This window comes from Eupeodes corollae, chromosome 1, assembly GCF_945859685.1.
Source record: "Eupeodes corollae chromosome 1, idEupCoro1.1, whole genome shotgun sequence".
Taxonomy (NCBI): domain Eukaryota; kingdom Metazoa; phylum Arthropoda; class Insecta; order Diptera; family Syrphidae; genus Eupeodes; species Eupeodes corollae.
In genome coordinates, this window is record NC_079147.1 from 279,904,687 (window position 1) to 279,928,626 (window position 23,940).

At 35.7% G+C, this 23,940-nt stretch overlaps 7 protein-coding genes across 9 annotated transcripts; 4 read left to right on the forward strand and 3 right to left on the reverse strand.

The window, feature by feature from the left end:
* The first annotated feature begins 527 nt into the window (after positions 1–527).
* Positions 528–1,822, forward strand: LOC129941310 (uncharacterized). The gene is made up of 3 exons (XM_056049910.1): positions 528–924; positions 980–1,124; positions 1,188–1,822. The coding sequence occupies exons 1-3, from the start codon at positions 636–638 to the stop codon at positions 1,669–1,671; spliced, it is 918 nt and encodes a 305-aa protein (XP_055905885.1). The 5' UTR covers positions 528–635; the 3' UTR covers positions 1,672–1,822.
* A 36-nt stretch (positions 1,823–1,858) lies between these two features.
* Positions 1,859–3,152, reverse strand: LOC129941311 (transcription factor Adf-1). The gene is made up of 3 exons (XM_056049911.1): positions 2,807–3,152; positions 2,592–2,739; positions 1,859–2,532 (listed from the first exon to the last, which is right to left on the reverse strand). Exons 1-3 carry the CDS (start codon positions 2,943–2,945, stop codon positions 1,947–1,949), a joined length of 873 nt encoding a protein of 290 aa, XP_055905886.1. The 5' UTR covers positions 2,946–3,152; the 3' UTR covers positions 1,859–1,946.
* A 2,298-nt stretch (positions 3,153–5,450) lies between these two features.
* Positions 5,451–9,408, forward strand: LOC129940028 (rho GTPase-activating protein gacII). Its single transcript, XM_056048252.1, has 7 exons — positions 5,451–5,953; positions 6,029–6,225; positions 6,309–7,112; positions 7,174–7,331; positions 7,501–8,397; positions 8,503–8,732; positions 8,792–9,408. The coding sequence occupies exons 1-7, from the start codon at positions 5,748–5,750 to the stop codon at positions 9,159–9,161; spliced, it is 2,862 nt and encodes a 953-aa protein (XP_055904227.1). The 5' UTR covers positions 5,451–5,747; the 3' UTR covers positions 9,162–9,408.
* A 206-nt stretch (positions 9,409–9,614) lies between these two features.
* LOC129940283 (U6 snRNA-associated Sm-like protein LSm1) lies at positions 9,615–10,345 on the reverse strand. The gene is made up of 3 exons (XM_056048571.1): positions 10,141–10,345; positions 9,883–10,067; positions 9,615–9,825 (listed from the first exon to the last, which is right to left on the reverse strand). Exons 1-3 carry the CDS (start codon positions 10,193–10,195, stop codon positions 9,652–9,654), a joined length of 414 nt encoding a protein of 137 aa, XP_055904546.1. The 5' UTR covers positions 10,196–10,345; the 3' UTR covers positions 9,615–9,651.
* A 1,775-nt stretch (positions 10,346–12,120) lies between these two features.
* On the forward strand, positions 12,121–13,791 carry LOC129950802 (putative nuclease HARBI1). The gene is made up of 4 exons (XM_056062722.1): positions 12,121–12,499; positions 12,563–12,962; positions 13,130–13,232; positions 13,290–13,791. The coding sequence occupies exons 1-4, from the start codon at positions 12,287–12,289 to the stop codon at positions 13,789–13,791; spliced, it is 1,218 nt and encodes a 405-aa protein (XP_055918697.1). The 5' UTR covers positions 12,121–12,286.
* Positions 13,792–13,821: 30 nt separating this feature from the next.
* Positions 13,822–15,705, reverse strand: LOC129941149 (uncharacterized). The gene is made up of 3 exons (XM_056049709.1): positions 15,068–15,705; positions 14,740–14,873; positions 13,822–14,664 (listed from the first exon to the last, which is right to left on the reverse strand). The coding sequence occupies exons 1-3, from the start codon at positions 15,151–15,153 to the stop codon at positions 14,315–14,317; spliced, it is 570 nt and encodes a 189-aa protein (XP_055905684.1). The 5' UTR covers positions 15,154–15,705; the 3' UTR covers positions 13,822–14,314.
* A 1,393-nt stretch (positions 15,706–17,098) lies between these two features.
* Positions 17,099–23,705, forward strand: LOC129939190 (mitochondrial proton/calcium exchanger protein). 3 transcript variants are annotated; one of them, XM_056047107.1, is made up of 7 exons: positions 17,099–17,209; positions 17,335–17,513; positions 20,386–22,013; positions 22,067–22,288; positions 22,354–22,458; positions 22,520–22,768; positions 22,839–23,705. In XM_056047107.1, the coding sequence occupies exons 2-7, from the start codon at positions 17,438–17,440 to the stop codon at positions 22,989–22,991; spliced, it is 2,433 nt and encodes an 810-aa protein (XP_055903082.1). In that variant the 5' UTR covers positions 17,099–17,209; positions 17,335–17,437; the 3' UTR covers positions 22,992–23,705. The 3 variants fall into 3 exon arrangements, with proteins under 3 accessions (XP_055903082.1, XP_055903081.1, XP_055903083.1); XM_056047106.1 differs by having other exon boundaries at positions 17,113–17,270; XM_056047108.1 differs by having other exon boundaries at positions 17,124–17,270; positions 17,359–17,513.
* The last annotated feature ends 235 nt before the right edge of the window (positions 23,706–23,940 follow it).

Sequence of the window (23,940 nt, forward strand, 5' to 3'; positions counted from 1 at the left end):
CACAATCTCAAAATAAAACTCTAAACAAAGAATAGAAGATGAAAATGAGGAACTATTTTGACAGTTGATCAAATCGTGAGCTAGTCGTACCGATATCGGTACAACTCAAGTCGGTACGATAGATTGTATCGTGTATTGGGCGCTTTACCTGTTCTTGTCTGTACCGAAATACGAATCGATAGTACCAGGCTTAAATTTAATAAAGCTACAACTTAATTTTATTTTCCTTTATGCGTTGCTTTTGAGATTGATCATTGATAGCTTAAATGTATTCAAGACTTAGAAAATTATAGAAGCCAATAATACAAAAAGGAAGTCGAAGCTAGGTTCTGTGACAATAAATGGAAGTTTTTTAATGTTACTTGTAAATATTCCATTTGACGTGATTTTCCAAAATAATACGATATGTGTATTTTTATTTTCCATACACTTGAAAATTTGAGAGCCACTGGATTAGGATCGATTGCACAGCGGCTTTTTTCAGAATACAGCTGTTTGAATGATTTTTGACATTTGTCAAAAAAGGTAAATATTTCTCAAAACTCTTAAAGTCTGAGCTGTCCTTATCTAGAAGAACTAGACTAGGATTGTTGTCTAAAATTTGATTAGAACTTGAAATTATAAATAAATTCGGAATGAAAACGAAGCCAGAAATACCTTCCAAGGAAGTCAAGGAAGAGTATTTTAAACAACTAGAGCAGTGGCTTCGTCGACAACAAGTTATTCAACATGCCAATGCATGTTTTCCATACTATTTGGCTGCGAACTATCCCAATTACTTTACCGTGAATGGCTTGAATATCGATGGAACTGTCCCTACCCCAACGCAACCGAATGCTGCTGAACCAAACCCAAATCTAAATTCAACAACTGCGTCTCCAACTTCAAGCTCAGATCGAACAAGATTGAACGTTAATCCAAACAGTGAGTTTTTATATCCAACTATTCCAATTGTACCTAAAATTTCGACCTTTTGCAGCTACTCCCAATCAAGAAGAGGGCTATGAGTTTGTGGTTGCACCACTGTGGAAGCGATTTGTCGCCGAAATGATAGACGTCTCTATTCTCTTGCTCCTAAAAGTGGCACTCACTTTCACGTTTTTGAATGTTTTCGACTTGGATTTGTAAATAATTACTGGCTTCTGACTGTGAGGCAAAGTTCTATAAGTTGGTCTCTTCTTTTTCAGAAGTTACGAATTCGACAGCGATTACTTGCGGAGGTCTGTGAACGAGAATGAAACAAAATTCCTGAGCATATCAGACTTGCTATCACTATCCTCTGATCTTGTAGCTCTGGAAATTCTTATGAAGGTTTTTGTCTGCCTCTATGAAGCCGTATGGACGATGAATGGACGTGTAATTGTTGGTGGGGCAACACCAGGAAAACTCCTACTTCGACTGAGAATTGTCTATGTGGAAATGCTTACAGTCCGCTTAGATGAACCAGACTTTAATGGAAACGGTCCGATACGTGCCGTTATGTACCCAGCATCGAATCCAGGTTTTCGAAGAGCTTTCTTCCGTGCAATAGCAAAAAACTTGGTTTTAGCTCTGTTGTTTCCGGTTTGTTTTGTTTTCTTGTTCTTGAAGAACAATCGAACGTTCTACGATGTCATGACCAAAACTGTTGTCGTAGAGGAGAACCCATCACCTCAACGGAGAAGTCGTTAAAATGGCAATTCTTCTAAATTTAAGCATAAACCATGTAAATTATTTCTTTCTTTTGTTTGATTTTACTGCGACATGAAAACAAATGACGTCCTGCGTATTTCCCTTTTATTTAAAATTACCAAAATTAAAATAAATTACTCTCACATTCTTATGTAAATTAATTTTTTATCAGGAAGAAAAACAGTAATTAATTTCTAATTTAAGTAAAACTCTTTTATTTCCTTTTCTTTCTATACAAATCCCTTAAAACCTACAAAGAATAAGTTACTCTTCCTTTAACCATTCACGCCTTCCTCGATTTCGATATACTTTTGTAATATTTTGAACATTTCCACTTTGGCTTTAATCTTATGAACTCGATTTAACTGTCGCAAGTAAACACACACGCTCTTGCAGAAGAAGTCATCTTCCGTCTCGGTGTTGTCACAAGACTTCGAAGAGTTGTTGAGTTGGTGTTTGCTTGTTTGCGGCGTTATCTCGACTGGATTTTCTGCAATTATTTTACAACTCTGGATTGTGGCATGTTGCATGGGACTCTTATCGTCCTCTGTAATCATTTGAACTTGATATTCGAAGTTCTCTTGATTTAGGGTCTCCTCTTCGTCAGCATCATCACCATCGCCGTCTTCGGTTATTTCATTGTTTGAATCCATCACCATGGACACACTGTCGGCTTTTTCAATTTGGTAGTTATGTAGAATTTCTTCGACATTAACCTCTTCAATGGTGTTTTGTTCGTCTGATTCCAATTTACAATTATTATTCGAATAACTACTATCACACGTGCTGTAGTCATGTTTGTCCAACCGGCCATCCCAGCTGGTTTTTGATTTTATTTTACAGATTATTGAACTTCTTTCCCTTTGAGAGAGTTAAGAATGATGGTTATTTAGTTTTTCATTAATTTAGATACTACTTACTTTCGTTTTCGGACATAGGGTCGGAGGAAGTCCATTTCTTTGTAGAATTCATCTTGTGGATAGTCGATGTTGGGATTGAGACGACGGTTTTTCAACTCTCTAGTGTATCTATCTCGCAAACAAGTCCATCGTCGACGTGCATCATTCACTAGAATAAAAAATATAAAGTTCCAAAAGACTTGAGCTTTTCCCTTTTGTACTCGTCGTTGTCTTACTGTTGATTCCGAGGTATTCTGATAGTTCGACCCATATTTTCTCTTTTCTGTAGGCAAACTTAAAATCAGAGTTTGTATTATCAAATAGTGCTGGAGTGGCACGAACTCCCCGCACTAGTTCCAAATCGGACGGATCCATTTAGTGACCAGTAGCAGTAAGGAAACGCCAATTGGAAGAGATGGAGTAAATATTTTTATGTTAAAAATTAAAAGTAAACAAAACAAATAACAGTTTATGTTTTCGTAAATTCGTAAAACCAGAATATTATGTGATGGATGACAGAAGTCTATGCTACGACACGACAACGATAGTGCGTGAGGCCGTGAGTGAAATTTATCACGTTCACGACTTCACGTTTTCTTCACGATGACGAATCGTTGTGTTAACTTAACGAAATTGATACGGTTTGTAACGACAAGAGTTGCCATTTGTAATTAAGGAATGTAATTTTGAATTTGTTTTAAGTACTATTCACATGAGCACGACCAACGAATGAACGAATATTCGTCGATTTTGACGTTTCTTTCACATGAGAGTTTTTCATTCGTCGCGAATGAAGCCACAGCCGAACACAATTCACAACCGAAACCAAAATAAGAATGATTTTTTAGGTTAAGTACGCGCGATTATTTTATTCGTTGCGAGTGTGGATAATGTGGAAGGCGAATAAAGTTTCACAGTTCGTATCAACCATAATTTTTTTCGCGACAAATAAATTTGTTTTCTTAAATTTATTAATATATGATATTGAAAAGTTAAAGTATGTTTCATAAATCAAATAGAAACTATATTGCTATCGTTTTGTTAAGAATTTGTGTGGAATTATGTCTTCAAACGTATATAAACTCACATTTTATAATTCATTCGTCGTTCGTTAGTCGCGCTCATGTGAATACTACTTTAAACATGCGTATTTTGTTTGTATTTTCTTTTTAGGTAGTGTGCTCACTTGGCAACTCAGGGAGAAAATCAAAATACTTTGATGAAATTTCTTTCTCGAAAATGGGATTTTTCAATTGAGAACAATTGTATAATTGCACAGTCATTGTTTGTTAAAAATATGTTTTCATTTTGTCGGTTATTAATTACCCTAAACAGCTGATTCAATTTTTTATAACTCCTTTTACAGAATTCTGTCAGACGAAAATGTTAAGCTGATTGAAAATTAGGGTCATTTTGTTCAATGGTGGACATTTTATATGGTTACTATGAACGATCTGTCAAGAAGATTACAATAATTGGATTTAATAAGGAAAAAAAAAGATGGCTGACGACTATTTCAGGAATTGCAACCTATTTACGTTTCGAGACATTCGACGTTTTTTCAAACTAGTTCTTCTTACACCTACTTACGTAACGTATCGTTTGGAGATATAATGGCTGAAACATAAACACGCTTCAGCTTCGTCTTCGTCTGCGTTACGTTGGGCCTGCTTCGCGGTTGCTTTGAGTGGTCCCAATATGACATTTCTAAAATGGCACTTCTGTCATTAGCGGCTGTTATTTTAAATTTATCGCGGAAGTAGCTCACACAGCCTATAAAAGCAAATGTATTTTGTTTGTTGACATTTTTACAGGTGATGAGCTGCCAAACAAAGCAGATGTTCAAAAAATTTGAACTAGAGCTTTCATTTGGAGTCACATTACGTAACATTACGTTATTTCCTTACGATTGTCAAATGAAACGTGAGGTCGAAGCTTCATTGTGATAGCATGCATTGAATTCCTATGGCTGAACTCGTAAACGTCAGGCGAAGCCGAAGCTGAAGCGTGTTTGTGTTTCTTTAAACGTTTGGTTTGTTTCAAATAGCTGTCACTTTTGAAGCTGTCCTCCTTTAACATTTTAAAATCTACTACGTTACTAAAAATCAAAAATTTCATAAATAGGATATGGTGCTACAACCGTTTTAATTTACAAATAAATAAAAGTCCATTGATTTTTCTTTAAAAATGATTCTTTAAATATCAAAATAAAATGTCTTACTGGACAAAAACCCTATTAATTTTGTTTTTTTAATTTGAAATTCTGGTTCTTCAAATTTTGTAATCAATCGCTTATATTTGAGAGCACTCACCACGAAAGAACTTAAATCTTTGTAGTTGTTTGTCAGGCAACTTCGATCGCTGGAAACTTGAATTAAGCATAAAGTAGATCTTTCGTGATTGAAAGTCTCTTTGAGTTGCACCTGAATCTAACTTTTTCGGTTTCAATCCATCGCAATTAACTTCTTTGTTTTATCGTAGGTGTTGAGCAGGCATGCACCAATGTCACCATTTTCAATGAAATCCCAAAGAAAACATATAGGTCATCACTCATCACTGAAACAAAATATAATGAAGAAATGTGGAAAGTTTGTGTAAGGAAATATTTATTAAGGGCATGTGTTCCGAAAAAAAATCCAAGTAAGAAAATTCGTGCTCTGCTATAAGAAAGTTGAGCCAGGGGAACTTAGTTGCTTTTGGCGGAAACTGAAATGAACTCCACACAACTTTAAGTTGCCTGCAACAAATTTACTCAGTTTATTGGGTGAGAAACTTTAAATTGTTTAGTAGACATCATACTTTAAAATTAGGTGTGGCCTCAGGGTAACACTGTAAGGCTTTGGTTGCATTACCCGAAGGCCTCCATCGAACTGAATTTCTGAGCGCACCACTTTCTTTTCCAAACTGTCACTTCTGCACATTCCTTGCAGACTGTTTTATTTTATATTTCAATTTAATTTTTAATTCAAATGTCAGCGGTTTTTAAGTTTCCTCAAGTTTTGTGCAAAATAATTTGGATTTTTCTGTTTCCAGAATAGAATCTTCAGTCAAATTATTTAACTAAACAAAAAATAAATATATACAAATATTTATAATTCCCATCAGTGATCTCCTTGTCCCCAATGATCGTCTAAAAGTTCCACAAAAACATGCCAACATGTTTTCCTTCTAATTAGCATGATATTCCTTAAGTTATTGTTTAATATTATTTTTGTTATTTTCCATAAACAAATAAATACAAATTTAGTTGAAATGGATGAAGTTTGTGTTTCGCATTTGTCCGATATTGAAATTGCCGAGAAGATGCGTCGTAGTAACTATGAAAAGTTCAAAACTCTCGTTAGAATGCACCTCTCCTTTCAATTGGATCTTAATACCGACGAGTGAGTTGAGACTTCATAATTTCCTAACATCTGCAGACCTCTAAAAAATATAATTTCCTCTTCCTATGATTAAAGATTTGATTTACCATGTCATGAAGTAATTTACTATGAGAAGGGAAAATTAAAGAAATGGAATCGTTTATCGAAGAAAATGAAAAGCTGTACATCAGGGAAGGCTAATGCCAGTCCTCCAGAGACCAATCGTCCTTTATTAGATCATAACTTCATAAAGCAGCTTAGGAATTTGAAAATGTTTATTCTGATGGAAGAGAGTACGTACCTAATTCGTCCTTCCATCGTTTTTATATTCTTCTTTCTGAACCATTTGTTTGCTACTCTTATTTTCCTCTTTCAGATGTCATCCAAGAAGGAATCTTTCGAAAAACCGGCTCAGCCTCTCGACAAAACGAACTTCGTTCGCTAATTCAAAGCGAACAACAACTCGATCTGACCAAAGGATATTCAGTTCATGACTGTGCAACTGTCTTCAAGAGCTTCCTAGCCGAACTACATGAACCTGTTCTCACTGACGCCCACTATCCAGCTCATTCCCAAATTGCTCCTCTGTGCAATGCACTGCCGCCGCCGGTTACCGCCATAGTCGACAAAAAGAAAGAACAGCACATATTGAATTCGATGCAATTGCTCCTCCTTCTGCTGCCCCACGAAAATCGAACTCTCCTCCAGGACATCATTGAGATGCTTCACATTGTTTCGAATCATGCAAACCAGAATAAAATGTCGTCGGAAAATCTGGCCACTCTGTTTGCACCTCATTTGATCTGTCCCCGAAATTTACCACCTGAAGCTTTGCATTATGTCGCCCAAACCATGTGCGCCATTATAACCTACATGATAACCAAAGGATTGGTGGTATTTGAGATTCCTGCAAAACTAGCAACCGATATACGAGCTTATTTCCTCGAGAGAAAGCGAAAAAAAACCATGTCCCCAGAGCAAACTCTTGACGAATCGATTTCGGACATGTCGACGGTGAATACTGTGTATACGTTTGTTGATCGGGAGAAGACTGCGGCAGCTCAGGGTTCGAATAATACCGACACCGAATTGGCACAATTGTATGCTCATATTCAAACACTTCCCGAATCATCAAAGAAACGACGGTTGATTAAGCAGTTTAACAAACAAAATGGACAAGGTTAATTGAGGTCACATGAGTCCCAAAAGATTATTAATAAATGTCTGATTTGTTTTTTTAGGAACTCCATTACAGTTGGTAACTTTGAATCGAATAAAACATTCTGAGCCCACAAGAAGTGCTAAATCGATTAGTGATTCCATAAAGAAGCATATCTTCCACAAGGGAATCATCTCAAGAACACCAAAAAGGACTCCAGTTACATTGAATTCTCAGGGTGTGAGTAAAACTATATTTTTCTTATTGCATGTGTTTTTGTTTGATTCTATACTAAACCCAAACCCCTAATACCTCAAGTTCCATGGTCTTAATTTCTTAGAACACCAATTAGACATTTAAATGTTTGTTTTATCGTTTGGTTCTTTTCACATTTTCTTCGCAATTATAGACACCCAGCTTCGCGACAAAGAATCCAAAACTACGAGTTCTATTTCAAAGTCCAATCTCGAATATACCCTTCCATAGTAATTCAGGAACTCCATCTAATTCATCATCACCATCGACATCATCTAATTTATTTTCAATTAAAACGCATCCTCTAAAAAAATCTATTTCTTCATCTTCTCTCTTACTAACAAATTCCATGACTTCACGACAAGATCACACATCTTCGTCGTCGTTGTCATCTAATTCGGCACCCGTCAGTCGAACAACATCGAGTGAACTAGAAGAGGCTTATTGCACGACTCCGCTAAAAATTGAAGATACTTATGGCAAAACAACCTCAACACCTGTCCCGAGTATTCTCGAAACCAAGAGCGTCCTGTGGAAATATACGACGCTGGAAGAAGACGACGAAGATACAAGTAATCCATCGACTCCAATAAATAAGCAAAATCATTCAAGATACAAATCCGAACCAAACTTAAGTCGTATTATAAAAGAGCACAAGGAATTGCCAATAGCTAAAAGTAAATCGTTGACAAGGAAGCTTATTAAGGGTGTGAGCATGGGGAATCTGCGACTGCCATTTGCAAATAATGATTCTAGTAAAAGATTTGGAAGGTCGGCGTTTTCGTTGAGGCGTGATGTGAGTGATGAAAGTGGGACTTTTCAAGAAGAAACCGAATCCGACTATGAGTTGGAGAAACCCATGCAGGAGGAGGAGGTGGAGGAAGAAGGACATGAAGGGGATGAGGACAACAACACAATTGAAATGCCTACCTCACACCTGTCCTACTATCGAAACTTGGAACTCATCACAAGCACCCCATCTATGATGCTCGAGAGAAGATCAATGTCGCCAATAACAAAATCCACTCAAAGAATGCCCAAATCTATGCAGGTAAACCTCTGACTAATAAATTCTCCAAATTGCATGGAAAAGTTTCTATTAACTGTATTTTCCTTCGATTTTAAATCATGTACTAAATAAATTGTTTATTTTTAGGAATCCATTATGACACCACGTTCAAGGAAACCTGTGATGCTGACAACAACCCAAGGCTCGTCGGAGCAAAATCAAACATTTTACCAAAGCGACTTGTCTAGTTTCCGAGAACAAGATGAAGATTCAGCTGCAGGTCAAATATCCTGTGGTCCACAACAGACATTTTCCGGCAACAAAAGACAAGACATTGAGAAAGACACAAGAGACGGTGCACTTTCTAATCACTTCAAGTATGTTTATAGGTCTCTTCCTTTGAATTGTGTTGAATTTTTAATTTCATCTGTTGCAGAGATTACCTTCTCAGTCGTAGTGTTTTAACCGCCAGCCCGGTGGATTCGTCGTTCTTTAGTCAAACCGATGACTATGGTTCTACCCAGGATATTGAAGACTTGGAGGAATCTCAATTGAGTACAAGTTTGTTATACTGTCTCGATGGCAATCGGCCAGTAGAGTTAGAAGAAGAAGAAGATGAAGTCAACCTTCCTACGTCAAGCACGAATTCGGTAAGTCGTAAGAGAGCAGCTTGTAGCGATGAAAATAAGGAAAATACCGTTAGCAAGAAGGAAAACTTCTTAGTTACTAAAAAGTTATACATATCTGAAATCACTGGCAATGCAACAGGTGGTCAGGGAGGAGTAGGATCAGAGACTTCGATATGATGACGATAAGACTTTATTTAATGTATAAACAAATAAATATAAATCCAAAAACATATAATTCAAATTATATCTCTATTCATATAAATATATTTATATATTTAATGGAATGTGGAAGAATTTATTATAAATATCATTAAGTTTATTTTTCTTTTTATAATTAAAAATATATCTTCCTGTTTTATCTTTCTACATGTCTTGATTATGCGTGTATACCAAAAATTGATTTGACTAATAAATGTTTCTTAAAGTTTAGTGCCTACACATTGTTTTTCTTTTTTAAATCTATCGAATTAGTTGTATCGTTGATCGTGGGGAATCGAACCCAAAACGAATTAAAAATGCATTAAAACACGCTTTTTAAAGTGGAAAACAGTGAATTATATTTTTCTCTCGCTCCTTACGATTCAAATGATTCTCCAGCCTTTTGGCGAATGAGTTGAATAAATAAAAATGTTCTAAGAAGGTTTTTGTATATTTATTTTATTATTTATTAAAAGCAATCTTCATTTATAATATCAGAATTCACAGCCAAACCTCTTTCTTTCAATGCCTTCGATATCAATCTGTGTTTCTCCTGTCGTTGTTCTTGTTCTCGGCGTTGCGCATCGAGTATTTCTTCCACTGATATTTCTTTCAATGGCAAATTAGATTCTTTTTCTCGATCCTAGCAAAGGTTTGTTTAGTTAACTTTCACAATTGATTAACAAAAATTGTGACTTACAATTTCACCCAAAAGAACTACATTTTCTCCGCGAATAAGGAAGACACCTCTTGGTATATCGCCGTATTCATTTCCAACATGAATTCTTTCGATTGTTCTGTGTAAGACTAAGTTGGCAAATTGATCCACTGACCGAAGGTAGCCAATGAGGGTTCGTCCATCTCTAAGGAGTACCATTAGTTTTTCTGTAAAAGAATAAATGTGCAAATGGATTTGAGGGAAGGAACGTTTTAAACAATTTTGGGGTTTTATGCTTACTATCGACTTCTTCAAGCAAATGGGCAGTTCCAGCGAGAGGATTTAGGTCATCCATTGTTTGTGGTCGTAATAAATTTGAATTGAAATTGATTAAATTTATAATAAACAAATGTATTTGATTCTTTGTTATTGCATGGCAAAATTATAAACCGAAAAATATGCAGTTTTAGTTTTGCTTTCGGCAAAACATTTTAAATGTCAGATGTTTTTTTGGCATATGTCAAAGAAGAGATCTGTTCGATGGGACAGTTTGGAATTGTGTTTATTTCATCTTTCCACACGATATTGCCGATGATGTGTTTTATAGGCTTTTCACACCAAACCCAAAACCGGGTTTTCGGCAAAAAGTTTTCGAAAACCCAAAAATTGTTAACATAGAACATTAACACGTTTTTATTTGACATTTAAATTTGTTTAACACCGGCTGTCAAATTTTGTATTGATAAAAAAACATTTCAGAATGAGCCGCAGAACTTTCGATATACTCTGCAATGAACTAAAGGATCTGGAAATGCAAGACACAAATTTTAGGTACCTTTAAAGTTGATTTTCAGGAAGGTAAGGCTTTTACGAGCTCCAAAAGAACGAATGAGATCACGTCATTGAGTGGTTTAACAAACGTTTCGATACGAACATACAAAAAACTTCCAGTATATCACCACCCACCGTCTCAAGTAGTTCCTTTCACACAGTGAAGATGTTCTATATAGTATGTATTCTTTCAAGATTCATTTTTTTGAAAACTCTTGAAGTGCAAACATTCTCCTAAGGATTTTTCTTTGCTGTCGACAATCCTTTACTGTGCTGTCATAGAACAGCATTTCAGCGCAGACAAGGCCGTAATACTAGCCTGTCTCGAAGAATAATTTCAACTGAAGTTCTGGGGACGGGTGTAATGGGCTCACGACATGAACTAATAAGAACTACACGCTCGCTTGGCTTCAGATATCCTCTTTGTTCACTTCAACCGGCCCGAACAATTTACTAAGGAGAAGTTAATTGTCTAGAAAATATATCATAGAATCAACAACAAACAAAATTCTTACAATACAAATTAATTTTATTTAAAACATTTTCTTCTTCTTTCACAACAAATTCAATCCAAAATACTGAGCTTATGACTATTGCTAATTGCTTCTGTTGGCACCAACGAAGTAATTTCGTTGCAGGCAATTTAAATTTGCTGTCAACGTGAACAATTGAAGCTGGCCAAACTCGTCTGATTTACCCGAATCAATAGTGTGTGGAAACACTGACTTGGCTTGATTTTCACCAAGTCAATGTTCGTTTTTACAGTGTGTGGGGAATCTACGAAACAAGTAGTTCTGTCTGTTTATCTTATCTCAGTCTATCTCATGCAATCATTTAAGGAAAAAAGTTGTTAATGTCTCTTTTCCTCTTTTTATTTATTCTGGGTCAGCATTTTTAACTTTTGGCAATGTTTATCTGTTTACAAGTTTCGTAGTTTTAACATATTTTTCGAAGGAAATGAATGGACATTTTTAATTTATTTGATATTTTTTTATATTGATTACTATTCACATTTTGCCTTGTGCCTGAAATGAAAAATATAAAAATAATCATGTCATAATGTCAAAGTGGCTCTGGCTTGGTCGTGTACTCCGGGTAAATTTGGACCTTATACATTTGGTGGTCTTGCCTTGTAAACTGCGTACATGAACCTAGTAACATGTACGTATGTACTACTATCAACAATTTCTATGTGACAGTAATGTTTTTATCCAAAATTCAAACGTCTAATTTGAGAAAGCATTTTTCGTGAGAAGGAATTTTTATGTAGGGACTGAACACAAGACTTATGATATGCTATTTATAGGAAATAACGATCACGGGTGGGGTATCACTCAAAACTCTTTCCGAAATTGTATGTTTTTTTTTTAAATGTACAGGCACTCACGAGGTTTTTAATACCCTAACCCTGAGGTTCCATAATAGCCTTTCCACACCAAACTGAAAACCCGGTTTTCGGCGAAAAGTTTTCGAAAACTCATAAAGTGTTCACACCGAGTATTTACAAGTTTTCGTTTGACATTTCCATTATTTTGATACTAATTGTCAAATTTTGTATAAATAGTATATTTTTAATTTAAAAATTTATTGGTTTTCGAATAATTTGTGAAATAAAATGAATTCTCGCCAAATTGGTTTGATTTCCATACATACAAAGAAAATGGAACAAAGCATGAAGTTCCTGCTCAACTTCATATCATTACCTCAAGGCTCTACCATGACCAGAAAACGTCAGCGTTTTATTTTGAAAATGTTGAAAATGAACAAAAATAAGAGTATGATTGATGCAATTGAGAATCATCATCGCCAAAGAAGCATGTGGACAAAGGTAAGCTTAAATAATACCATTTACCTCTAAATTATAAAAACAAACTTTCTACCTCAATCTCAGATACGTACAAGCACTTTTTGGGAACACGAAGTCTTAGAAAACAATGATGAGTTTTTTAAACACCATTTTAGAATGAGCCGTGAAACATTCGACATATTGTGCAATGAGCTGAAAAATCTAGAAATGCACGATACCAACTTTAGAAAGTGCATACCTTTGAAAAAAAGAATAGCCATTGCAATATATACGCTTGGGTCGTCTGCTGAATACAGGACCGTTGCAGCTATCTTTGGCGTTGGCATATCCACAGTAGGCATGATATTAAAAGAGTTTTGTAGAGAAGTTTGGCTTGTTCTAAAACCAAAATACCTTTGTGCCTATCCACTCACAGAACAAACTATAAAAGAAAATGTGAGTGGTTTTGAAAAACTTGGTTTCCCTCAGTGTTTTGGAGCTATTGGTAAAGTATAGATTCAAGAATCTCTCAAACCAATGCGAAACGTTGAAGAAGACAAAACAACACGTTGTTGTTGTTTAGTAGTCGTACTGAATGTTTCGTATTGGTTTGGAAGAGTCATTTTTGTACTCTTAATAACTTTTTTTTTATAATTTTCAATTTTACTGAAGATGGGTGCCATATTGAGATCCAAGCCCCAGCTCTGGATTCTGTAGATTACTATAATTATAAGGGATGGCATTCAACTGTATTGCTAGCTGTGGTTGATTATCGGTAAATTCGATTTTTTGCTCTTACAAAAATAGTCCTAATAATTATTCCTATTCATAGTTACAGATTTCTTTTCATAAATGTAGGAGCTCCAGGTCGCTGTAATGATTCCCAAATATACGAAGATTCTTATGTAAGACAACAGCATCGGCAACCTATTCTAAAGGAAATGTCAAAAAATTTATGTGGTGTGGATGTTCCTGTAGTCCTAATTGGAGACTCAGCTTTCAGATTTTCTGAATCCTTAATGAAACCATTTCCTTTTAGTACCGCAGCTACGGCAGAAGAAAATAACTTCAACTACTCTCTTTCAAAATGTCGAAGAGTAGTTGAAAACTGTTTTGGACATTTGAAAGCAAGATTTAGAAGAATTGGAAAGGGTCTTGATAACCGTATTGACAACAGTACCTTGATCATAAAAGCATGCTGTGTCTTACATAATTTTATGAATGTCAATAACGATGAAATAAACCTTCAATGGTTGCAGAATACAAACAATAATCCGCAAAGACAACAACCAGAACATTCAACGCAGATAGATAATTTGAGAAGTTGTATGTAACACTTTTAAGAATTTTGTATGAATTTCTTGGAAGTGTTACATACAAACCCCTGTCATTTCAAAACTACTCTCTTCATTGAGATGGTTCAGACGGTTCTGAGTTCTAATTTATGTCACCCAAGTGTTTCTTACAACCATTTTCAATTTAAAGAATGATTTGAAGGAAATAAATCCACCTGTTTTTGCTGGATATCCATTCAACCATGCTTTGAAATTCCCACAGAATGCCTGAAGCGTATTATAAATACCTACCCTGCCCTACTTCAAATATAAATTGAGTTTCCATTCCAGTAATCTAAAATGTTTCAGAATTAAAAGAGATAATTAGAAACAAAAATGTATAATCCTATACTGCAGAATTAACTTTTTCTTTCTATTTTATCTGAGCTGAATTTGCAATTATTAGAACAAATAAATAATACCTACAAACCTCGAAAACAAAAACTATAACTACACCCACTCAATAACTTTAGCAAAAAAATATCAAAACATACATTTTAATTTTTTTTCTTTATTTTTGATTTCACTCGAACATTTTAAAAAATTTCTCGTTGAATTTTTTTGACTCTTCAAGGAAATCTTTAAAAAGAGTTACTTTTTCTTCTTCCAACGCAAATTTCCTCTCCTCCCATTGCTTGCAATCTCCGATAAATTCATCCATCTGCGGATCACTTTTGCATTCATTATTTTTTCCTTTCTTTTTCTTTTCAGCCCGCGGCCTAGAAGTAGAAGAAGTAGCGATTGGTGAAGTGGATTCCGCAGATGGATTGTCATTGATGTCCAACTGGGATGAGGAATATCTTGACCTGGACCTTGATCTCGACCTCAACTCGTCAGAAGCCGGAATTGCGTCCGTTGAAATGTCATTATCATCTACAAATTAAAATAATATACATATCTGTTAGTTGAAAAACTTGTGCTGCTTTTTTAATTGAATTTATGAATTACCTGAGGGACGGCTGTCCTCCATATATAAATGAAGATTATGGATTCGATGTTCTCCGAGAATGGAATGTATCTTCGAATACAAATGCCCTTTCGATGGTGATCCACCCGACGGCCCAATCTTCTTTTTTTCACGGCTATTAAAGAATAAAATATATTAGTGAATGTAAATATTCTATCGTCCACCATCAACACGTTTCACTTTCATTCGAAATAAAGCTGAAATCTAACCAATTTCAATGAATTTCAATATTATTTCGAGTGAAAGTGAAATATAGATTCTGGCCGATGTAAAATTATTTATGTATGTAGGACGTAGGTATGCACTTACTTATATTTCGTTGTGAGGTTGTGCAGCTTCACCTTCACTTCGTCGGGAGTGTACTCCACTAGCCGACCCTCAAATGCTACCGACATTTCTTTGTAAATGTGGAGATTTCTTCTTGCACCACGCAATCCCGACTCCTTATCGGCCCATAACTCCAGGAGGAGTTCCTCGTCGGGAATGGACCATAACTTCCTTGGTTTGTTCTTTTTTTTTGTTCTTTTTTGTTTATTTCTTCTTCTATTTTCTAGAAAGAAAAAGTACAATTATTTACTATGTTTTATTATTGATAAAAAATATTACCTACCAGTTAATTAACCATAACCAAATAACAATATGTAATGTAGTTTGAAATTAAAACTGTAAATTTTCTCCTGAGTCAGCTGTCAGATGTTTTTTTTTTTTTATGTCTGATTGATATTTGAATGTTTTCATTTCATTTCAATAAGCTTTGAATTGTTCATTAGGTGAGTTTGTTTACTTCATCTGTCAATTTCAACTGGTTTTCGAGAGGTTTTATCAAAAACTTGTTGAAAACGAAAACTTGTGGGTTACGAAAAATGTATGGGAAAACTTGTGTTTTCGGTATAGGTTTTCGACGAAAACCTATTTTCTCGCGAAAACCGAGTTTTCGGTTCGGTGTAGAAAGCCTATAAGAGTAAAATCCAATCCAGATTCTCTTCCGCAATTTTATCGGCAATCCATTGTTTTTTTTTTGTTGACTGGGCATATTATGTCTTGCTATGAGCAACTTAAAATGTCACATTTGACATTAGAAACGGTTAATCTGTTGTTTACTTTTATGTTGATATATCTTTATAGTCGGTAGTTACTGGTTTTGAGTTAATCCATTTCTCGAAGTAAGGGAACTTCATGACTTACTATAGGAGGACGGTGCAGACTATAAGAATTTTAATAGGATGTCGGTCGACAGCTTTGAAGCTATTCTGTGTCTAGTAAAGATAACTTAGAGTTAATGTATTTAGGCAATCGACGACAATTTAAACAAAATGAAATTTTAATTTCAAAAAGACTGTGGAAAATGGACGCTCACCACTACATACAACACAAACGTCAAATTTGATGACAGAATTTTGATCCGCTCGAAAAATCCAAACTGCGATGACCGGATCATGGACTGGATGTAGGATTATTGGTCTCTATTGGATTATTTGATGACAGGCCGATAGTCCTGTCATCAGTAATATTCAATGGAGACCCCTCGTTAACATATTTACCTTAAAACACAGTGCGAGTGTTAGGAAAATAGGGATGGATTTTAGACCAGATGCTGGTGCACATTCGTCTTCAAATTTTGCTCTATGAAACATTGCAGCTGTATTCGAGTTATGTACATGTTTCGGCTAAAGTTGTATCGCCTATCATTTTCAAAGCTCTTTTCTTGCTGTAAATTTTACCACAACAAATTTCAACTCCCTTGTTGCTAACCACCCTTAACGAATTCTTACTGCGGCCCCTAAATTCTAGAAGAGTTTAGTAGAAACCTGGACCATTAGCCAGTGACCTGCTCTCCTAGCAATTTGGGAAAGCAAATTTAACAGGTCTCACCAAGCTGTGCGAAAGGATTCCACACCAAAGAACTCTGCGGCGGTTGGCCCACGTATTGGTTGAATAAGATCATCAAGGCATGAAGACGATATCCATGCCCAACAATGTGTGCAGGAAAGTCACACCATCTGTAACTTTGTATGGCCGAGAGTATAATAAAAACAAATAAAGAAAGAGTTGAAAATCGTGAAGTGACTATTGGATTCAAAATGTTTAAAGTACATATTTGTATATTCAATCATTCTGGTCGGTGAAAAAATTTGCAACACTTTTTTTGATCATATCTAAAAGACTTACCCTTGTAAGTATGTACAATAAATTGATGTTAAACTAACAATTTAAAAGAACTTCATGAACTTGTCAACATGCATATTGTCAACTTACATCTTGTGTTGATGCCTTAAAAGAACAACTTCCTTAATTTCAAACAAACAGATCCAAAAAATCTATTTCCACATCTTGGCGCTAGTGTCGCTTAATAGTAAATAGTAAAATCAGAAGTTCGTCTTGTCTTAAATAAAAAGAAAACACACGAATTGGTTAAAAACACACGAACTAATACGAAATAAAATAAAAATAGTAAGGAAAGTTTTGAAACTATCAAACAATTGAGTGAACTTCAACTAAATTATAAGACGTCGTAAGTTTTTGACAATTATAATTATTTACATATATATCTGTAATAATTGTAATGCTTATTATAGGAAGATTTTCTCAACACTCAACAGCAACCGCAACCCAACCAGAACAGAACCACAAATCAATCATCATTCCCCAAACTACTGAAAGTATTTTCTTCCCATCAAAATGAATTTCCTAATTCGCCAGCAAAAAGCTGTTTTCAAATTTGGACTAAAATCCCCTGTTGGATTCTCAAATAAATGTGAGTATTTATTCTTTTCGTTCTAAATATTTCTTAGATTCGAAGAAATGCAAAATTTTCCACGCATCATCGCAGAATTACATCAGCTGTGCGTCTGTTTTCGTGGTCGTCTCACCCGTTCTGCCATCGTGCCGTGCCGTTTTGTCGGTGTCGTGTGGCCGGGGACTTTTGTGTTTTTCTATTTGTACATGAAGCTGCTGCCCCAATGTCTAGTTGTTTTCTCTGTTGTTTTCCATAATTTTTGTGTCTATTCTAATTAGACTAGTTGTGAAGGTGCTAAAACAAAAGATCCTACAAGAAGAAATCTCGAGAAAGAACTCATAACAAATAAAACTTTCTACCTGCTTCTTCTTCTTCTTCTAGTTTGTTCTTTTGTGTGAAGAAGTTTAAGAGATGATAAGTGCGTGGAGGTGGACGACTTACGTAAGTTTATTTTATTCTTTGTTTGGTGTCATTGACGAAATTAACCATAACAAATTTTACTTTTACCTTAAAGTAAATTTCATCAATAAAACCACCTGTTTTATTATAATGATTTCCTTGGTTTGGTTTAAAATGTTCAGAATCTTGTACCAGACATTGACTAAAATGCCGCCGACTGACAAGTTGCGTGATATGTAGATTGCCGCTGGCTGTACGTTGTTTTTCATTTTTGTTGTTGGTTAGAGTATCGTCTTCTTATCGATTCTTTATAAAATTTGGCAATCAATTGTTTGCAAGTGTAAATACAAAGTCCATTTAGTTGAATGTTCATCAATATGTTAATTATCATATTTTTTTTCTAGGTTAAGTAAATGCAAATGTCTAGATCAGGTTCAGATGAGTCAAATCTGCCGGCTGAGATTTTGCGTCTTTTTTGAGATACTTGTAATTCGTAAGGGTTTTGCTCAATTTTTGTTTTTGTCTTGGAGATATGAGATTATTTCCAAAAATGCACCTATCGCGTGGTTCTGACTTTCTTAAACAAGTTTAGTACTACATTATGTCGGTTGCTACTCGATACAAAACCAGTAGCGTACCCAAATATTCAGATGTGTTCGGTGAAGATAGCTATATCTAAACTGAAGTGAAACAAAGATGCTGGAGATGACGGCTTCGCTGCCGAACTATTTAAAGCAGCTTCCGATGACTTGGTAGGGAGCATGCACCAACGCATATGCAAAATATGGCCGGAAACTCTCTAAATTGCGCCAACTACAGAGGTATCAGCCTACTTAACATTGCATATAAGATTATCTCTGCCGTATTATATGAACGTCTGAAATCGTTCGTCAACAACGACAGATCTTGGAAAAAACCCAGGAGCTTCAAATCGATACCCACCATCTCTTTATAGATTTTAAATCCGCTTATGACAGCATCTTTAGGGAAGAGCTCTACAGAGCAATGTCTAGTTTTGGCATCCCTGTCAAACTTATCCGTTTGTGCAGAATGATGATGGAGAATGCACGCTGCTCTATCAAGGTAGGAAAAGTTCTCACCGATGCTGATGATGTCAATTAAGGGGTAAGACAAGGCGATGCACTGCCATGCGACTTCTTCAATATCGTTCTGGAAAGAATTGTGAAAAACTCAACCGTCAAAATTAGAAAAACAATCTTCCAAAGGTTCATCCAATTACTCGGATACTCAGATGATATTGACACAATTAGAAGATCAAAGCGTGGATCGTTTTTGAGCATTGCGACGGAAGCGAAGAAGATGGGTTTAGTGGTCAATCTGGGCAAGACCAAGTATATGCTTGTATACGTCACCATAGACAGCTATAACTTCTAGGTAATTATGGACTTTTTCTACCTAGGCTCCACTATAAACATAAACAACGACACCAGCGCTGAAATCAAACGAAACTTGCAAATCGCTGCTTCTTTGGACTAAGAAGGCAATTGAGAAGAAAAGTCCTCTCTCGAGCATCTAAAATCACCATCTGCAAGACACCCAAGCCTTAAAGTTGGACAAAATTATAAAGGGCGTTCCATCAAAAGGTTTTATTACATATATATACATACATACATCTATTAAGGCTGGTGTAACTCTTAAAGATGTTAACTTTTGACATTTGAAACGTACAAAGTATACCTTAGGGCGTATAAACTAATTATTCAGGAACTATTATTGTCAGAATTTGTTGATCTCTCAAACTTCCAATGTCGAAAGAAATATTGAAACTGCTTGCTTGATAAAAAAAAAAAACTAAATAATGTTGCTGCTGTAGCAGGTATTTCTCGAATCGTCATATACATATGTATGTTTAAAATAAGGCATTACAATTTAACGTTCCATCATACCATCTGTGTATAGACTTCAAAGCCACTTCCCAAATAAACTGATTACTTACATTAACCATGACCAACGTTTCAAGCCAATTAAAGGTATCCGGATTGCTATCCAAACCCGTCAACATCTACAATGGACTCTGACTAGGGGATGGGCAGGCGCGCATCCTCTTCTACCTGTCGTTGGAGAAAGCAATCCAAGACTCTGAAACATCTACAATCTTCAAAAATCCAACTACTGGCTTATGCAGACGACATTTACATCTTTGGAACAAGTTGGAACAAGAAACACAAAGTACATGTTAGCTTCGTCTACCCGAAATATTGGAAACCCAAGAGCAATAACGGCAGGTGAACACCAATTTGAAGTGGTCCAATCTAGTTTTTTTAACCCAAAAATCTCACCATAAATTAAAAGTGCTTCTGTATAAGGCTATGGTCAGCAGTACTTACTTATGGATCTGAGACTTGGATGCCCAGTCAAAGACATCTTTACCTCTTATTTACTTTCGGGGGGAAAGTCATCTTCGCAGACGTTTTTTTTTCCATTTGCGAATCTACAATTTGCTTAAAGTTGAAATTCTATTTCGTTTCAGATACCCGACCACACCATCGTTCAATAATTGCTCATCAGCAAATAAAAAAATACAGCTACATACATCTTGGCGGTGGTGGAAGAGTTCTCCCTGCTTCAACAACGTGCTGCAATCCCGATGATGGCTGGAAGACGGCTGGTAATTCAAATTTGTACGCTCATGATCCCTTTGGCCGACAAATTCGATACATTTCGGTCAGCAGCAGGCTGTCAGAGCAATCTTCTTCAAAAGTTGAAGAGACTGTTAAACTTATGAAAAACAAACAGAAAGAGCAAGAGGAATTAATAAAAAAGGAAAATCTACAAATTAGGACCAGCGCTCCTGAAATCCCCAAACCAGTTCCAGTGAAAAAATCCCTCAAACAACGAATCTGGGATGAAATTGTCCATTACTATCATGGTTTTCGGCTTTTGTTTATCGATATAAACATTTGTCGAAAGCTTTTGGGTCGAGTACTTAATGGCAAAACCTTGACACGTCGAGAAAACAAACTTCTCGTCCGAACCACTTCGGATCTCTTCCGTTTGATACCATTTTCGATTTTCATTATTGTGCCCTTTATGGAGCTGTTGTTGCCGGTTTTCATCAAGTTTTTCCCTGGAATGTTACCCTCGACATTCCAGACCAACCAGGACATTGAAGACAAGCTGAAGCACAATCTTAAAGTGAGATTAGAAATGGCGAAGTTCTTGCAGAAGACCCTCGACGAAATGTCGGTGCAGCACAGTGATCATAACAGTGAAGAAGCGAAGGCCTTCGCCGAGTTCTTCCAGAAAATCAAAGATCCCAACGAGTTTGTTGACAGTGAGGATATTATAAAGTTCTCCAAACAATTCCAAGACGAAATAACCCTGGACTCGCTAAGTCGAGAACAATTGGTGGCGCTATGTCGGGTGCTTGAATTGCAAACTATGGCAACAACCAACCTGTTGCGTTTCCAGCTGCGCTTGAAGCTGAGGAGTCTAGCGGCCGACGATCGCGATATCGCCCGAGAGGGAGTGAATGCGTTGGACCTGTTTGAATTGCAGCAGGCTTGCAAGACAAGAGGCATGCGGGCATACGGACTATCGGCGGAGAAACTGCGATCTCAGCTGCAAGAATGGATTGACCTGAGTCTGAATGAGAAAGTTCCTAACACTTTATTGTTGCTATCGCGGGCCTTGATGATCTCGGATGATGCTTCAACCACGCATAAACTTAAGGAAACTATTCGTGTGCTACCCGATGTGCTTGGAACGCAAACTAAGGCCGCCATTGGAGAGCGTGAAGGAAAGATCGATAATAAAACGAAGATTGAAATTATCAAAGAAGAGGAACGCAAAATCAAGGAAGAACGTGACGAAGAGCGTGAGGAAGAGAAACAGAAGGCAGAGGAATTGTTGGATAAGGCGCCAAAAATTGGTTCAAAAGAGCCATTAATAATGAGTGCTAGCGAGCCACTAGCCAAGAAACCTGCCGCTGCTGCTGCTTCAGATAATACCCTATCGCCTAATGATGTGAAACTGTTGGGTGAAGCTTTAAAGACCGTCGTTGGCAAAAGCAAGCAGTTATTAGTCGAGAAGGAAACCATCAAAGATCTTAAGGAGGAGATTGAAGACTACAAAGAAGATTTGGAAGAATTGCGTGAGGTAAGTTGATCTCGGAGTCACACAATCACTTGCAACTGATTTCTTTTTTCTAGATCACAACAACTCAAACTGAACTTAAGGAGTCAGTGAAAGAGAGTCGTGGTGCAAAGATCCTATTCAAAAAGGTGAATTCCATGATTGGACAATTGGATAAGGTGCTGAATGATCTTGAGCAAAAAGGCAAGAAACTTCAACAAGTTGATGTTGCACCCGATTTAAGGCCCAAGCCCGATGCTCTCATTCGGGTTGATGAATTGGTCAACGCTATTAAATTGGTAGAGTTTTTTTATTTTTCGATGTATTTTTCCAAAGGTTCAACCTCTTTTTTTTTCAATCTAAGATGCAAGAAACCTCTGACGAAGCGAAATTGAATACGATAGAGAAGGTACTAAGTAAAATAGATGTCGATCAAGATGGTGCAATTAGTGCCAAAGAGGTTCTAAAGGTAAGTCATTCTATTCGTTTTTATCATCCCTAGTTACATTATAAATGTCATTCATTTTTAGGTGGTGGAAATAATCGGAAGGGAAAATGTGAAACTTAGTGAAAAACTAGTCGAAGAACTGCTAGACCTCCTCGACAAAGAAGAAATAATCGAAACCGAAGAGAAAATTGAAAAAGCTATCGCGAAGAGTATTAAAGAAGCCGACAACGCAATGAGAGTGGCCGAAGAGATTCAAGATATGGCACCTCTTCTTGAAGACAAAGCAAAGGACTTGGATGCTGCTGATGAGAAAAATCTTCTTGTTGATGCCGTAAGATTTAACAACAACAATATAAAATATAAATTATTCATAACTAATCTAATAAATTTATAATTTTCAGTTAAAAAAGACAGAAAAAGGAGAAGTCTCATCAGATTCAAAAACCGAAACAATCTTACCCAAAACACATCCAGGTATTTCATCAACGCTCACTCCACCAATTTCACCACCACCTTCTAATCCTCAGGCAAATCCAAAGGATAAAATGCTTTGATTCGCCTGTAGAGATAAAACTACAACAGTAAATACCAAAAATGGTACTACTCGTACATCCTAGTTAAATGGTTAATGGTGTAATTCTGTTGAATGTGATAATAACTTAGTTTAATATTCTATCAAACCACAAACATAAAGAAGAAAATTAAAATAAAAATACACAAAAAACTCTTAAAATAAATTCGAAAATAAAATATACAAAATAAACACAAATACCTAATCCCCATTTTAAAATAACTAATGGCACAAAGTAAGCAGGAATCAGGTATAAGAGAAAAGAGAATAGAGAAAATTTCGAAAAAGAAAAAGAAGAAAAATACGGATCTCGTTGAGCTAAATTTCGTTTTCTTGAATGTGTATTTTATTTTTAAATTTGACACTAAAATTATTTTATACTTGTATTACAATTTTTTTTATTAATAATTTTGAATTTTGCATCCTGTAAAAAATAATGAAAAAAAAAATAAAAATAAATTATTAAGAAACAAAATAACACTAAAAACAAAACTGTCTTCAAAGAAGAATTATTTTGTAATCTTTAGTTTCACAACTTTAAAATAGTTACAACAAGAAATATTATGATTGTTTTTCGTATTTACTTTTTATATTCAAAAGTAACGAAATTGTAAATTTGTATTAAAATCTGTGTGTATAACTTTTTTGTTATTAAATAAATTATTAATAAAAAAAATAAAATGAATTATGAGGCTAAGTGGTTTTAGTTTTTAATTATTTTAATACAATATTAATTGAAGCACCCAGTTGAACAACCAGATATAAAATCACGCCGTTCGGTGTAATTAAAAGTCATCTATCTCGACTCTGCATTAGAGAAACCCAGTTATGGAGTTAACTTTGCCTTTTGAATGGGGCCAGAATAAGACAACTCCTGAAGTTGTATTGTTTTTGCCCCGTACTAAAAAAGCTTTTCATATACAGTTAAACAG

Excerpts from the sequence above, each read along its gene's own strand:
- LOC129941310 (XM_056049910.1), top strand. The coding sequence starts at position 636 with ATGAAAACGAAGCCAGAAATACCTTCCAAGGAAGTCAAGGAAGAGTAT. Across the intron at positions 925-979 it reads ATTGAACGTTAATCCAAACA|CTACTCCCAATCAAGAAGAG; the intron begins GTGAGTTTTTAT and ends GACCTTTTGCAG. Across the intron at positions 1,125-1,187 it reads AATGTTTTCGACTTGGATTT|AAGTTACGAATTCGACAGCG; the intron begins GTAAATAATTAC and ends CTTCTTTTTCAG.
- LOC129941311 (XM_056049911.1), bottom strand. The coding sequence starts at position 2,945 with ATGGATCCGTCCGATTTGGAACTAGTGCGGGGAGTTCGTGCCACTCCA. Across the intron at positions 2,740-2,806 it reads AGAATACCTCGGAATCAACA|TGAATGATGCACGTCGACGA; the intron begins GTAAGACAACGA and ends TTTTTATTCTAG. Across the intron at positions 2,533-2,591 it reads CCCTATGTCCGAAAACGAAA|GGAAAGAAGTTCAATAATCT; the intron begins GTAAGTAGTATC and ends ACTCTCTCAAAG.
- LOC129940028 (XM_056048252.1), top strand. The coding sequence starts at position 5,748 with ATGATATTCCTTAAGTTATTGTTTAATATTATTTTTGTTATTTTCCAT. Across the intron at positions 7,113-7,173 it reads TAACAAACAAAATGGACAAG|GAACTCCATTACAGTTGGTA; the intron begins GTTAATTGAGGT and ends TTGTTTTTTTAG. Across the intron at positions 7,332-7,500 it reads TTACATTGAATTCTCAGGGT|ACACCCAGCTTCGCGACAAA; the intron begins GTGAGTAAAACT and ends TCGCAATTATAG.
- LOC129940283 (XM_056048571.1), bottom strand. The coding sequence starts at position 10,195 with ATGGATGACCTAAATCCTCTCGCTGGAACTGCCCATTTGCTTGAAGAA. Across the intron at positions 10,068-10,140 it reads TTTGCTTGAAGAAGTCGATA|AAAAACTAATGGTACTCCTT; the intron begins GTAAGCATAAAA and ends ATTCTTTTACAG. Across the intron at positions 9,826-9,882 it reads TAGTTCTTTTGGGTGAAATT|GATCGAGAAAAAGAATCTAA; the intron begins GTAAGTCACAAT and ends AACCTTTGCTAG.
- LOC129950802 (XM_056062722.1), top strand. The coding sequence starts at position 12,287 with ATGAATTCTCGCCAAATTGGTTTGATTTCCATACATACAAAGAAAATG. Across the intron at positions 12,500-12,562 it reads AAAGAAGCATGTGGACAAAG|ATACGTACAAGCACTTTTTG; the intron begins GTAAGCTTAAAT and ends CCTCAATCTCAG. Across the intron at positions 12,963-13,129 it reads TCAGTGTTTTGGAGCTATTG|ATGGGTGCCATATTGAGATC; the intron begins GTAAAGTATAGA and ends ATTTTACTGAAG.
- LOC129941149 (XM_056049709.1), bottom strand. The coding sequence starts at position 15,153 with ATGTCGGTAGCATTTGAGGGTCGGCTAGTGGAGTACACTCCCGACGAA. Across the intron at positions 14,874-15,067 it reads AACCTCACAACGAAATATAA|CCGTGAAAAAAAGAAGATTG; the intron begins GTAAGTGCATAC and ends ATTCTTTAATAG. Across the intron at positions 14,665-14,739 it reads GGAGGACAGCCGTCCCTCAG|ATGATAATGACATTTCAACG; the intron begins GTAATTCATAAA and ends TTTAATTTGTAG.
- LOC129939190 (XM_056047107.1), top strand. The coding sequence starts at position 17,438 with ATGAATTTCCTAATTCGCCAGCAAAAAGCTGTTTTCAAATTTGGACTA. Across the intron at positions 22,014-22,066 it reads ATTTGGAAGAATTGCGTGAG|ATCACAACAACTCAAACTGA; the intron begins GTAAGTTGATCT and ends TCTTTTTTCTAG. Across the intron at positions 22,459-22,519 it reads GTGCCAAAGAGGTTCTAAAG|GTGGTGGAAATAATCGGAAG; the intron begins GTAAGTCATTCT and ends ATTCATTTTTAG.